The sequence below is a fragment of the Enoplosus armatus genome, chromosome 14, assembly GCF_043641665.1.
Source record: "Enoplosus armatus isolate fEnoArm2 chromosome 14, fEnoArm2.hap1, whole genome shotgun sequence".
In the NCBI taxonomy this organism is placed as follows: domain Eukaryota; kingdom Metazoa; phylum Chordata; class Actinopteri; order Centrarchiformes; family Enoplosidae; genus Enoplosus; species Enoplosus armatus.
In genome coordinates, this window is record NC_092193.1 from 4,554,994 (window position 1) to 4,570,481 (window position 15,488).

At 42.1% G+C, this 15,488-nt stretch overlaps 1 protein-coding gene across 1 annotated transcript in view; it reads right to left on the bottom strand.

Annotated features, from left to right (window-relative positions):
• Positions 1-15,236, bottom strand: part of zeb1a (zinc finger E-box binding homeobox 1a) — a 54,615-nt gene extending 39,379 nt beyond the window's left edge. Inside the window, exon 1 of the mRNA XM_070918530.1 lies at positions 15,165-15,236. Within this exon, the coding sequence (XP_070774631.1) occupies positions 15,165-15,222 (58 nt within the window). The 5' untranslated portion in view covers positions 15,223-15,236. The remainder of the gene's footprint in view (positions 1-15,164) is intronic.
• Positions 15,237-15,488: the final 252 nt, after the last annotated feature.

The window sequence follows — 15,488 nt, forward strand, 5'->3', positions numbered from 1 at the left end:
ATTTGCATTAACTGTTAAAGGATACGGAGGGATTAAACTCTAGAACACCTTGACCTTCATGATGGGTTTATTTTTTCCATTAAGCACCATTAAATTTGATGCACACTTAATGCTTCTGAAAGTGTGTCTGTGTGTGTGTGTGTGTGTGTGTGTGTGTGTGTGTGTTTTGGCCAGGGTTACTGTTTCAAATGAACATGTGTGGACATAGACATTACACTTTATAGCTTTGGAGGATCCACTTTTAAAATTAAACTAAAAAGGAGCCAACTAAGGTCAAGTCAAATTCATTCTGGAGGTGCTTTCAAGAAAACAAAAGTTTGTCACAAACAGCTCAAATGTCTGTCATAAGACACAGCTTGAGAGAGAGTATGTGTGCTCACGCCAGCTCGGTCTGTTAAGAGGTTCTGGGCAGGGGTGTAGCTTTCCTCCCCTGAAGTGCGGTATAATATAATTGTGCTGAATGGCTGCATGCTCACGCCACAGGAGGAGAGTTTTATATCGAAGCCTGCCTGCTGTAACGGTGTCAGGTGGTATTTATGAGACTTGTAATGGGGCTGAAGCCCAGGCACACCTGCTACGCTGGGAAGGGTATATATACACACACACACACACACACATCAACACACATCCATCCACACACTAACACACAAACATACATATACTAGCAGCAAATCCTTGAGTTTGCTTGTTTCTGCTTGTTTTCAGCTGTTGTTTTGGCTGTATTTAAGTGCAGTGTTGCTTGACAAATCTGATGAGGGCACTATGTACATAAATAAACTGGATTTGTCTCGACATGGATTGAGTGGGAGAGAAAAGAGGCTGGCAAGGGCTTCAACAGTTTTTCCAAGAAAGAAGTAAAACTTAAGGCAACGAGGGAAGAAAATTTTAGGTCACGTCCCATTAACATATTTCCACATACCAATCCTATTTTGGATTAATTAGTTTTATATGCACATTTTTTTCATTTCTAAATTAGCATGAGTTTATTTCAAGAGCAAAGTCACACATGAATCAAATTAGGGCTGCAACTAACAATTTATTTCATTATCGATTAATACACCAATTATTGTCTCAATGAATCGAAAAACGTCCATCGTAATTTCTCAGACAGAAGTAAACACTGAATTTACTACCATAAAGATAAAGAAAACTAGAAAATATTCACATTAGAGAAGCTGGAATCTCTGAATTTTTGGCATTTCTGCTTAAAACAATTACTTAAATGATTAATTAATTTGCAAATGAGTTGCTGATTTTTTTCCAATTAATAGGCTAATTGTTTCAGCTCTAAATCTAATTCACCAAGTGTGCAGGTTTTGTGACATTGGCACAAGACAAAAAGTTGACTAACTATATTAAGAGTGAATCTTTGGCAATCTCACATCATAACTCGATTATGATTCTTGGTGTCATGATTCGATTCAGCATCGATTCTCGACTCAAGACAATTCAATAAAAAGAAATGCACTATACTTTATACTTGCTTTAGTGCACTGTGTGCCAAACTGTTGACTCCTGTCCTTTGTCCACTGAGCTGCAAATGAAACATAACTGCCAGTTAAGTTAACTGGTTTTGATGAGGGCCATTGTCTGACTAAAAAGCAGAGAAAGGTGTGTGAGAGTTTGCAGTTTTTTTTAAAGGTATCTAATTAAGTTAACTGCATTAACTTGGAAGCATCTTCCACTCGTCTTACATTCATCTTCTTCCTGTATGAAAATAATGAAATGAAAGTGTAATTTACTGACATCACGGTAAGTATTCCCAAAATACTTCACCTTGGTCTTGCAAAGCTAACTATTAAGACGTTAAATCCAAAATGCTTATAAATGTTTGCCTTTTGTGAAGATTAACTATAAGATTACTTGATTGTTTTCACCCCTCCACCCCTTCTATATATAGAACAAGTTGTAAAGTATTAATTTTGGTGCACACAGAATACATACTGCTGATCTTTCGCTGTTGAATTCTGGGCCTCTGCCTTCCTTTTCTGTTGAGACTGTTGGAGGCAAAGCGACTGGTGACTAATGAGCCTCTACACAAGCTCACTACAGGTTGGTGAGATTAACTCCAAGTATCTCTGAGCTCACATTAAGATGCCTGCTGCATGAGGCCAGAGGGGGAAAACAAACAGTGTTGATGAAACCCAGTCAAGATGTAGAAGCTGCAGCCTCTGAGCTGCACTTGTGCCAATTCTCTTATACCGATAACCCAAAAAGGAAAACTGTAACTCAGCCAGACTTCTGCTTAGGTTACATACTTGATGAAGGCAGGAAATTAAACTTTTTGCCCATCGACGACGTTGGCTGATGGTTTCCACAAGTCAACAGCTAATTTGGAGTAACATGACTGATCCCAGCATTTTAAGGCTAAGGTCAAAATCTTTTCAAATCATTTTATCATTTTAATGCCAAAAAAGTAGGCATTGGCTTCAGTAATATCAGTCTAAAATACTGGTCACCTAGACTTCTATAATTTTGCACTTTCCTATCATGTAAATAAACTGATAAGATAAACTGTAACATATCCAGGCTGTCTATGTGGTTTGACATCTGATGTTTGTACTTCACTGTACAAAGATGACAGTTTACCTACGCAGGTGTAAAGATAACAGAGTTTCCTCTACGTTCATCCAAGAAAAAAGAAAGATCACTGCAAAAAGAATATGATCTTTTTGTTGAATAATAAGTATGCAAAAGAGAAATGTTGCAATCAGAAGGGTCACAACAAGGCCACACAATGACCCGAACCACCACTGCTACGGCACTATCACAGAGGAAACCCTGTAAGGACACACAGTAGATCCCGCCTCTCACATCCTGCCATAACAGACAAACATCCTTGAAAGTAAACAAGCGACACAATCTCAAACTCTCACACACAATAATTGTTTATGGTTGATAGCTTCAGTCTTGTAACCCTTTAACAACGAGGCCTCGCAACAGAGACAAGTGTGGAGATGCAAATGGCCTGACAGACGGCTGCTCTGATGTTGTCACATGCACGGAAAAACACAAATGGAGGTGTGTTCGCCTTGCCCCACAGGTTTCCCTCAGAGAAGGTAGAGGGAGCCAAAATCCCACTGAGCGGCAGCGCCACAAACGCAGAAACAAAATGATGAGAAAGCCTGCAGTGTCGTTTGTCCACATCTCTTGTAGACTGAACAGCTGACACCTCAGCAATCACGCTGCGGCGGCAACGCCGATGCCAAAACTGCTTTGATCAACAAAAATCTACCAAAGTGGATAAGCACGGTGGCATTCTCAGTGACAGCAGAGATCCTGAACGCTCAGCAGAAAAAAAGAATAACAAGTACAGAGGGAAAGCAATTTGGATGTGATAATAAATACAAAAACGCAGTAAAAAGGGCAGGAAGTTTCATGAGTTAATACTCAGTGTTAGTATCATACACTACCCATGAAACTACACTCGAGATGCAACCAATGATTATTTTCATCATCCATTATTTTCTCATTTAATCTAATAATTGTGTGGTCTGTAAAATGTCAGAAAATAGTGAAAAATGCCTGTCAATCTCAAGGTGACGTTTCCAAATTACGAGGAAGAAAAACAGCGTTACAGCGTCCTCATCATCGAGAAGCTGGATTTGCTGTATGACAAAAATCACAACTTAAAATCCTGTAAAAGCATCAGTGCCAAATAACTGGAACACATCCAGGGAAATACGAGATGCAGTCCTACATAACAGAGCTCCATCAAGTCACAGCGAAGAGCACAGTCATGACTCGACAAAACATTGTTTAAAAGTTCTATTAGCTACTCTTTTTTCTACTATTTATTCCACAAAAACACAAACTGCTACGACAGTAAACATAAAATACTTTGCTTCTTGTACAACAGAGGATGTTCCCAGAGATCTGACATCAAACATCACATTTTTCAATTTCACGGACCGGCTATAGGCTGAGTCACTGTGGTGTCACACGAATCAGTGATGTTAGAATAACATGTATTCAGATAAAAAGCTTGTGCAATGTGACTTTCAGGCCCTGCCGTCACCCTGCCAACAGCCTCAGTGGGGTGGTAATGCTGTTATTGTCACAGCTCCGGTGCAAACGTGTTGCTTCTTGCCTACAGCTCATCAAAAACCGAGCACTCTTCTCGCTCAGCAGCCGCCTCAATTACAGCAGCATCACCACCGGCTCTGTCGTCCCTCCATCCATCCAGTCTGGGTGTAATTCATCAGGGATGGGTGGCCTCCATTAGCGCTCCTCTGCGGGGACAGGACAGCCTCTAAAGCACAGCACTCAGGGAGCGCACTGGGGCCCCGCACTTTACCCTAACAGCTTCATCAACTCCGCATCCCTAGAGCCAGATACACACATTCACACCAAACACACACACGCAACAACACACACACAACCTCTGGAGGGCCCAATTAGCAGCCATCACCTGTAATTCAATAACAACACTCCCTTTCTTTCAGCCTCTCCAGCTCTCTTTCATTCAACCGTGATTTTCATCGCATGATTTTTAAAAAGGGACGACTCCTAATGTCCTCCTACTCCAACAAAATCCATATCTACACTGACAGTTTATTAAGCGATCTGAATAGACCTGCATATTTCGTTTGCTAGCAAGAGGTGACTTTCACCTCATCTCCCTTCTTCCTCCCAGTGTTCACTTTTACAAGCGTCATATATCATCCCTCCGGCTCCATGCACTGCAGATCAGGCCCACTGGACACAGGAGGGAGGAGAGACACAAAGAGAGGATCCACACTGCACGTCTCAGCTCGGCTTCTAATCAAATCCTCTGTTCCATTTCAATGTGCTCACTCGCCATCAGCACTGCATGATGGGAGAGGGCAGAGAGAAGAGACAGCAGCTATCCAACTAGGAAACAGATATGACATCACAATATATACATTGAGAAACCTGTTTATAGAATTATCATTAGCAAACGGCTCCACACATGGAGGAAACATTTATTCCAAACTGAGTAAACTGAATGATACCAATAGCAGCACCGGAGGAGACCAATCAGGAAACAGTGTAACTGACCCTGCAAGTAATGATTCTTTTCATTATCGATGAATCTACCAATTGCCTTCTTGATTAATTGATTGTCGGCTGTAAAATAGCAGAAAATGGTTTAAATGTCAATCCAATTTCCCAGAGCCCAAGGTGACGTCTTCTAACTGCTTGTTTTATCCAACCAACGATCCAGCACCCAAATATGTTTCATTTACAATGACACAAAGCAGAGAAAAAAAATCTTAATATTGAGCATATTTGAGCAGCTGGATTCAAAAGACGCCGAGTGAGTCGATATGAGGAAGTTGAGAGAGATTCAACTTTCTGCAGATATCCTCTGACATGTGGGAGCGACAACCTATCAGGTTAAAGAACAGACTTTTCCCAAAATGCCTTGCAACAACCCCCCCCCAGAGAGGGGGTGTGGTTAATTCCAACCAAAAGTAGGTGTATAAATGTTAAGTATATAAATATAGCTTTCTAGCGAACTAGTTTTTGCCCAGGGAGGTGGTTATGCCTCTCTTTGTGCCACATATTGTCAGTACTGTCCACTTTCATTTTCTGCTTTTCTGTGTCGCTTCTCGCTTGATGCCCACGTGATCTGAGACACAAAAGACTTGAATGGAAAGCCAGCTACAGCGTAAAGGAGGAGAATTAATCACTCTACTGTGCTTGTAATCTAATTCTCTATTCCACTCCCACCTGTCCTGCTTCTGCCATACCCACTGAGGTCTCTGGGGGGTCTTTAGTGAGTCCAGGCCCCTCCTAACCCACCTGTCCACCGCTCATGATTTATGTCTCCTGAGACCACTGGGGCTGCTGGGAGGTCGCCTCTCCTGCTCCAACTGTAGGTTTTACTTTTTGTGTTTAAAGCTTTATTCAGTCAGAAATAAGTTGGAATCTTTCTTGGTTAGCGTCATGGTTTTATACAGCTTTGGTTTGTGAAATCAGAATAAATAAAACACTTCGGCTCTTCCTTTAAGTTATTTTAATACATAATGTTCCTATGAAAATAATGTGGTTCCTGTGAAAAGGCATTTGAGCATGGTAAAAGCTGAAAAGGGGATATGCCTAAAGCTACATTTTCCATTACTATATACTGTAGAACTTTAAGCATGCAGTGCTATTTTAGATTAAAATCCTTTTCCCATAGCGCTCTTGTCAAGACAGCACAGACTAAAGAAAGTCTTAAAATCTTATTTTTCATAAAACCAGGTGACCAGTAATGACCGTGATTTGCACTATATTTCCGACAAATTAATTAACTTGAATTTTCCTAAATCAAGTGTCAATTATTTACATTTGTCTGGTCCTCTATCTTTTTTGATTATTAATCCATTAAAGCCTGAAATAACATCTTCAGACCCCGATATATCCAGTTTATTATCACACAAGACCAAGAAAAGCAGAAAATCCTCACAATTAAGAAGCTGGGACAAGAGAGTGTTTGTTGAAAAAATGGCTTTTTACTAACACGGAGAACAATATTTCAGTACAGAGACAAACATGGAGGTCATAATCTAATGTGAAGATGGGCTTTAACTTTGTGCTGTTTTCTTTTATTTAACTTCTCCTTCTCCTCTCAATGCCACATTCAATTTCGTTTCAGCTTTCCTACACCTGTTTCTTTTTGGTGTACCTTTGAGATGTGTCCCAATTTTAATGGAAGAAAATCAAAGCGAGTAGCCTATCACAGGCAAGCGGCATTCCACTTCAATGACCAACATGCACAGGATTACGGCTCGACTTAGTCTCTACTGTGCTGCACATGTGGCTGTGGCTCGGTGTTGTGCCTAGAGGCAGGCAGCAGCTTTGGGCTGCGTTTTCACTGATTTCCTCTGAGCTCGAGGAGCCGGCGGCCTCTGTTCTGCTTCTCAGGCGGCAGGAGAAAAAAGAGAATGGAGGATGGCAGGATATGCAAATTGAACCACCACCAAAGGAGAGGGAGAGGAGTTTCCCACCGGCTGAGTGTGAAAGAATGCTCCCCCTCTCCCACACACACACACACACACAGGACTTTGAATGGGACTCTTTCTTTTGACACACACTGGCCTGCATGCACACGTAACCCACACAATCACACAAACTCACAAACGTATAAACACAGACACAGGTATAACCTAATTTCACAAATGCACACATGCACGTTATGCAAGTTATAACACACAAACACACACATATATGCGTGGCGTGATGTGGGATGCTGGTCAATAAACTGGGTCCCTTCACCACAGGCTGTCTTTCACTGCTCAGCCTTGGTTAGCGGCACAGTATAGATTAAAGTTTTAGCTGTTAGCTGCTCGGGGAGCCTCTTGAATACATGAATATTCAGGTGGTTTAATGAGAACGATGAAAGGCAACAGCAAATCAGGTTACTTGTGGAAATGGGTTAGGCCACCTTTAAGAAAAGTGCTAATACGAGTTTGGCAGTTCCTCTGAGATTTTATGCACCAGTGGCGCTGGAGGTAAATTTCAGTTCTGGTTCCACATTTGGTTTTGTTTTGAGCGTAGGTGGCAGTGAGCAAACTCTTGTCTTCATGACATCAATTTAAAACGGCATTGTAAGTTTGGAGGAGTTGGCTTTACTATAATCTTATTTTAATTTAACACGGCACACGAAACAGAAAATGGATCTTTTCTGCCACTATTCATTCTCAGCATAGCACATATCTTTCACGTGTTACAGATTCATGAGGGAACAGCAGCTTTGAACTCTAAATGTCTTTCATTGAATTACAGCAACAAATGAGCAGAAGACATTAAATTCTTGATTTCTCTTGAAGGCATTGATTAAGTTTAGTAATCTTCTGTGCTTTGACATTATTGGAGTTTTTAATATGTGACAAGACCCATTTTTGCGGCCTAAACGTAGAACAAGAATTGGACAATAATGCCAGCTAAATTTGTTTTTCCCAACTTTGTCCTCAAGGTCTGTCTACCTTTTTATTATATATTATAAGGTGTCGTTGAGCCCTTAACTGATTCAGGTGTGCACGGACTGGGTTTGCTAATGATAAACAAAAAAAGATGTTTATGTTCTGACACACGAAGGAGTCCAAACCATTTTTTTGGGGAGATTTGTCTTTTAAAAGTGACATAAGTGCACAGATGTTAAATATACACACCATTTTGTTATGATTTGATGCAACAAAAAAAAGCTATCTGTGGTACATTTTCCTTGTGTACTTTTATCTTACATCTTTATGCAGCACACGTAAAGTAACACTGAATCTTTACTGAGCATCTTACATGCTGTTCACTGCTTCTCAGCACATGTGGCTCATGTGGTTTCTGGTGTAACGCAGCTCCAGGGCTGCTCCATTGACCTCTGACCTCTCCGTGGAGGACTGGGTGGTTCTGTGAGGAGGGGGACTATTTTCTAAAATCTGCGTTGTCAACACTGTCGATACAGACTACTTATAGTTTTGAGTTTCAAAAGCCACACCGCCACGCATGTTTCAGATGTATTTAGACTCCTCTGAGCAGTGCAGCCTGGATGACATAACTAGTTGCTCTCAGTGTCGTATCAAATCAGAGGGCAGCACACCATTTCCCTTCCACCTCGACTAAAAATAGTTCCCATGTTGAGTGTTCATGAGTTGCAGGGGCAAATCACACCTGCACGACAACCGGCACGTCTGTCACTTGATTGAGGCTATTTTCTGAATATGTCGTTTAGTTTAACGAAGTGATTGTGATTGTGGCTGTTTTGTTTGGCATAGCTTACCTCAGCAACTTGCCAAAACACACCCTGAACATCTGCTAATGTAGAGTCTACATCACTGCTGTGAAAATCCTCGTCACTATGTTTCTATAGTGGCCAACTCCCCTACTTTCTGCCTTTAAAATCCATCGGATAAACTTATTAAGGCCAGCTGATATATAATTATGTGTACCTGAATGGTGCTAAAAGTTGTTGTATCAATCATAACAGAATTAACAGAATGATCCAGACTGACTCCTTCATCTAATTTAACCTGCTATAACTGCAGAAACACTGTACAAGTCAGAGGCGGGGATGTATATTGTTTAAACCGGTTTAAAGCTGATGCGTGTGCCTTTATTAGGCCGTATTGAGTCGTCTTTCCACGCCTGATCTGTCAAGGTGCCTTTATCAGCCGACGTCATCTAATTGAAACGCAACAGCATCAGCAGGAACCGCTGGTTTTCCCTCACAGGCACCATGTTAATGCATGTAAATCCAAACAAGCAGGCCTGTGTTGTTATGCAAAGCCTGGAGGAAAGTAGCAGTTTCCCACCTTGATGCTAACACACACACACACACTCTTTCTCTCTCTCACGTATACACACACACACACACACACACACACACTACTCAATTAGTCACAGCAGCAGCATCAGTAGCCCTGACGCACCTCCCCCTCTGGACCATAAAAGGCAATGGGAGGGGTTAATGCTGACTTGCTAAAGACATCCTGTAGTGCTTTGTCATTCCACAGGCCCATTTGTGTAAGGGAAACATCACGCGCACACACACACACACACACACACACACACACACAGCCCCAGGCTCTTTAGCACAAGGAGAAAGTAACATGAATGACCAATGGTCATGGATCAATTAACAGCTACTGTTGACCACAACCACCTCTAATAACACTCAGAGCCATTTCCCTATGACACTGCAATCTTCCTAATAGACTACAAAAAGGGACATTTGTATAAATATTAATTTTATGCTAAAAGAAATACACAACTTAAGGTAAAAAAGTAGTCCTAAAACTACCTCTGATTATTGGATAACATTATAGCATTTATTATTTGTTATCAGACTAATATAATGAGTGTACCAGGATGAACCCAGCCCATGGCAAAGCCTATTAGCTACGAATAAATGCTTGATATTATCTCAGAGGCAAGACACTCACATGACTACTCTGCTCTGTACGACAGCTGTACTGGAGCACCTTAGGGTGACCTCAAGAAAATAGTTCATTCATGCAATGACCACAAGACAAAAGAGGACTACAAAACATGGTGCAGCATTTATATTTAACCCGTTGTACCTTTAAGTGTGACTGTACAAGGTTGAGCAGAAACACTGGTAAACAGAATATAGTCCTGCAGAGTGAACTTCAGCACTGATTGTTGAGGGGCCGTAGACATCATAAGATGATGCAAAGCTTGCTTATTCAACATGCAAGACATTAATAGAGCATTACAGCTTCAGCATCTACAGAGGAGAGCTGCACAAATACCAGACACACAGAGAAAATGCTCCTCATCTACGCATCAAACAACACCAAGCTGATCAAAGAGCCTATCACCAAAGAGACAAGAGTATTCCTTTAAAACAGTAATTCAAAGCACTTTCATATCAACAAATGTCTGTTTCCCTGACCTGATACAGCTTATAAAACAGCAGTCAGTGAACAGAGTCATTGAAAGCTGTAACCACCACTATCACTGCTACTGAAAATGATCCATATAATTTAGCCAAACATACATCTGCAATTTAAATAAGCGCAGGCCTGAGGATAATCATGAAATATGACAATGAGGAACATTTTTAGCACAGCTTTTGTTTGTTTAAAAGAAAACTCCACGGGGCACCTTTTAAACATCCAACCAGTTCCTCATTTATCCAAAAACCTCCACAGGATGGGCAGACAGACGCTGGTGAAGGCCCGGGCCCTGGCAGGGCTTGTACATATGAGCAGTCCGAGCCTGGGAGTAGGCCGCTGTGTTTATCCTGTCAAGGTATGTTAACACCAGGCCGCATTCCTGTAGTCCCTAAATTGCAGTGTTAGATTACAGCCCAGCTCAGAGCACACTCGTACACACACACAAACATGCAGCACTTTAAAGCGAGAGGAAAGGCGTTGGATGATGAAGCCGTGACCAAAGTGGCAGCAGCAGCAACAGGCGACGCGCATAGGAGGGCCGACACCTGCCATTTACAGAAGAACTGCAGACGATTAACATGTGGTGAAGCTGAAAACAAGTTCATTAAGGCTGTTGAGGTTAGGTAAAAACAAGAACAACTTCATACTTTCTCCTCCGCTCGTCTTTCTTTACAAGAGTGTCTATATATACTTACTTTAAACACACAGGATTAACTGTTTTATATACTGCTCATGCTGCTACAACTCACTGTAATGTACAGTGTAATGTGTGGTAAGGGTTTCATTTAGCCAAAAACAAGTACAGTAAGCGATAAGTGAAGGTTGTTGGGGGTCTCGGCAGGCCTATAGCTAGATGACACTCATTATTTGCTGGGCTTTTATACCAGCATGAAATCATCTCTGTAAAGAAGTGGAGCAAGGCCAACTGACTGTCTGCTATCAACTATTAATAACACCAGGCAGGTTACAGTTAGTTTGTTTACATAACTGAGAGCAATGCTTTTTCTTTTTACACTAAAAACAGTTCAGAGACACCTGAATGTGAGTCTCAGTCCCCTCTCAAACAAACAGCAATGTGGCTCATCATTAATTAGATCATAACTCCAGGAAATGACTGCAAAAACACAAGGTTTTATGGGTATGAAGAGATGGATGTTAACCCCTGATTGACATTGTTGCTCATGCACAAAAAAATAATCAAGGACAAACTGCAGTCTGAACTGTTGCTCACATCCAGCTTTTTCTTCAAGTGTTCCCAACTGTTTTAACGGTCTAACTACCCAACTCTGCCTCTAACCAGCAAAAATGACGGATAACCTGCTCCGTCTGATAACGATCTACTAATGATTTTGTTCACAGTTCTGGTTCACTAAAGCATAATTGTGCAATGTGAAACTTAAACCACAAAAACAAATGCAAAGCCAACTTTGACACTATGATTTGCACCCAACAGAACCAGGGGTAAGTGTGAGTGTGCCCTTAACACATGGTTTATGGTGCTAAATTCTTATTAACCATGTACAGTACTGTCAGTCTTAATTATATTGGTGTGCTGTAATCTGGGGACAACTGTGAAAATCTGTGTAATACTTTGCCTTATAATGTTCTCAGACCTTCATAATATGCAAGAAAGATGGGACATGTGAGGTGAACTATTAGTTTATTCATTGATAAGTGAATTGATGTGGGAAATTTGGGAAAATCGATAAATTATTGCTCTTTATAAGCAAAAATGCAAAACATTCTCTGGTTCCAGCTTCTCAAATGTGCTGATTTGCTTTGTTATATATATATAAAAAGTATTAAACTGTATAATTTGAGTAAGCCGTCTTGAGCTCAGGGATATTACAATGGGCATTTTTTTTATTATTATCTGACATTTTGCAGAACAAACAACTATATTGAGAAAGTAATCTGTAGATTAATTGGTAATTAAAGTAATCAACAGGAGATTTGGCTCCATGATGACAAAAAGCATTAAAATATCTATAGTCACCTGAGGAATATCATTTATTATCAGAAAAGGTCGAGGGATGTGATGTAAGTTAAGGTGAGTCCATCCACAGTCCGTCCACTCACTTTCTAATACACGGCAGGAAGTTTGTCCACCTTTTAGACTGTAAATGAGCATGTGCACTGTTGAGGAAATCACAAGCACAAATGAAAGCTTCTGTGACAGTGCAGCTGATAGTAACAGCAGCCACCGTGATGACAGGCTGGAGGTCGTGGTACATTAGCACAGGCTAATGTTTGGCACATCAGTTCTTTTGAAATTCAAAGGAGTGAGCAGGCTGTGAACTAGCAGTCTGTCATGTGGATGCAAACTAATAAAAAATACACCTTTTGAATTGAGGCAGGTTGACTATGAAAGGAGAAGGAGAGGGCAGTTTCACTTGCAGCAGATGAAAGAGGTGCGCACTGAATCACAGCACCTTTTGCCATCTTGATTGTGCGTCCCGTTACATGGACAAGGATGCGCTCCTTCCACATTATAATCTCATTTAACGCTGTATGTTTGGACATTAAACGAAGCGAGACGCTCAGAAATGTCCCCGTCAAGTATTTGAGCCTTACGCGGCAAAGATAACACGGGGAAATCGGTAAAAATACACCTTTATAGGTGTTGCATCACCTTGCGTACCTGGCTGTCTCCGGTCCAGAGAAAAAAAAGCAGCAGCCCCGCCTTCACTGCAGTAATGGTACTGACCGCCATTCCCTTCCGCACACCGCTCAGGAAATTGTATAACGAATTACCGCAACACAATAGATGGAAACGAGGGGTTTGACGGTGAGCCCTGCGAGCACCGTTATTGTACACGGTGGGAATAACAGAGGTATAACCACCTTATGCACCGCTCATTTTCCGTGCAGACACACACAGAGCTGCAGAGTGCACTCGACCAAACAAGGCAACCAGTCCGCACACAAAAAAAAATACATGAAAGGGAAGATAAAACATGCACAAGTGGGTCAGAAATGCGTGTCGATGAGATAAATCCCGCGAGAATGAAGGGAGGCGAGCATCCATGCGAAGCTGGCATGGCACACGGTGAAAACTACAAAAATCATCTCTACCTGCACAAGTTGACATTTGGAGCGGTTTTCCTGGCTCCTCACGAGACACAGAGCCTTTAGGAAACGGCGAGCAGATCCTGTTCCGTTAACGGTCGAGAGCCGCAGGTGTTATTTCTGTTTATTTCTAGGCCATTTGTCAGCCCCGTTATCCGCGTTCAGGTAAACATGATGATGATGATGATGATGGCTCCTGTACGGACGCGCAGAGTCACCGTCGTGGCGTCAGCAGGAGAAAAAAAGGTGCTTTCCAGCCCCTCGGCTCACACACATCATGCCTCGTAACGGTGCCTAAATATATATATATATTTATGGGTTTACTTTTTTTATTGGCTGATACGATGTAAGAGGGGGAGAGTACAGGTAAGAAACCGTCCAATGAGGCACTCTGGCTCCAGTGGGCTGTGTAAATTTAAACTTATTACAACAACCTACATCTAAAACCTATTTTTATATCCTTTACTCCACAACAGGTGAACTCAAAATACTCTTATTGAGTGTAAAAAAACGCTCCAGCCCACAAACACCTATTCTGGGATCATTTTAATAATAATAATAATAATAATATCATTATCAGATAAACTCCCTGTAGGTGATGTTAGAGGATTATTACTACTATACCACCGCAGATAGAAATACCACTAAGTAAGATACAGTAAATATGATGCCAACACTGACAACCAAACACATACTATAAGTCTATATCTTGCAATGAAGTGGCTCTAAACCTCTGCTTAGAAATTAATAAATGCATTCCCGTATATTGCCCAATGCAGCCTATAACAACATTTATTTTCAGCATTGCTAATGGTTCCCGAATTGACAGGTGCAAAAAGCAACAGCCGGAAATGTGCAATAGGAGCAATTTGAAAAGCAATCAACAAAAAGCCCACGCCGAATAACATAAATAGCTAGATTAATAAAGCTAAACTGGTGCGGGCAATGAGGAAATGCATTCATGCATGCATGCATCAAGATAGATTTACTTCGTGAGAATTAGAAATACAGTTTCCATTCTTACCTTTACTAAGGGAACATGTGGTGTTGCAGTTGTAGCAGGGAGGGGTGAAGTGGAGATAAAATAAACATCCCATCTCTTTGCCATCACGGGGCAGCAGTGAACCCGACCAAAACCCATGCAAAAAATCTCTTGCATTCACCGCAACAGCGCGATTTACCACCCGGCCATCAACACAAACAGATACAGTTGAATTATTATGAACGGGGAAGAGAAACTGCACCGTCCGGGGCCGAGTGAGCAGCAAGTTAGCATGAAACTAACCCTGCAACAACCTCGCCCTAAAAAAAAATCATACACTAAACTACAAACTGCGCTCAACGGGCCACGTTGTTATGCGAAAGCCCCGCAACCTGCCGCCAAGTGTTGCTGAGGGTGGAAAAGTGGCAGAAAAGTACCGAAACAAAGAGAGGAAAAGTGAAGGAAACTAAATCTGCAGACAACTATCAAGCGCTCCTCGGGTTATTATAACTGACGGATAACGGTTCACTCAGTCAGGCGGCCCCATGCACCGCTAGGCGGAGAGAGACGCCAGCCAGGTATAACGGTACACCACCACAGTGGGATATGAACACACCAATACTTCCCGAAACTCCAAGAAACGTGGTCCAACTCACTCCCAGAAAGTCCCCAGAAGGAGTTTACCGAGTGAAAAGCTCACCGGCAGCCCGCCCGGTTCGCTCAGCGGCGGTTACGGAAGAGTTCGGACTTACCGCTGCTCCTCTTCGGGTTCGCCTGTTTTCTGCGCTTACACCTGGGGCCATCCGCCATGATCCTCTCGCTGAGTCTGAACCGCAGCCGCTCGCGAGTCACCTCTCTCCTCCTCCTGTCTCACCCCCCCCGCCCCCCCCACCTCTTCTCTTCCTCACCCTTCCTCACCCCTCCCCTCCCTTTCGCCTGTCCGCTTTACGACATCACCTTCCCCCCGCTAAACACCTGGTTTGCGACAGACTGGACGCGTTTACGGCATCACCTTCTCAAACACCTCAGCACATGGCCCCTCCTACTGGCCGCACATGGGTGTGTGTTCTCTGAAA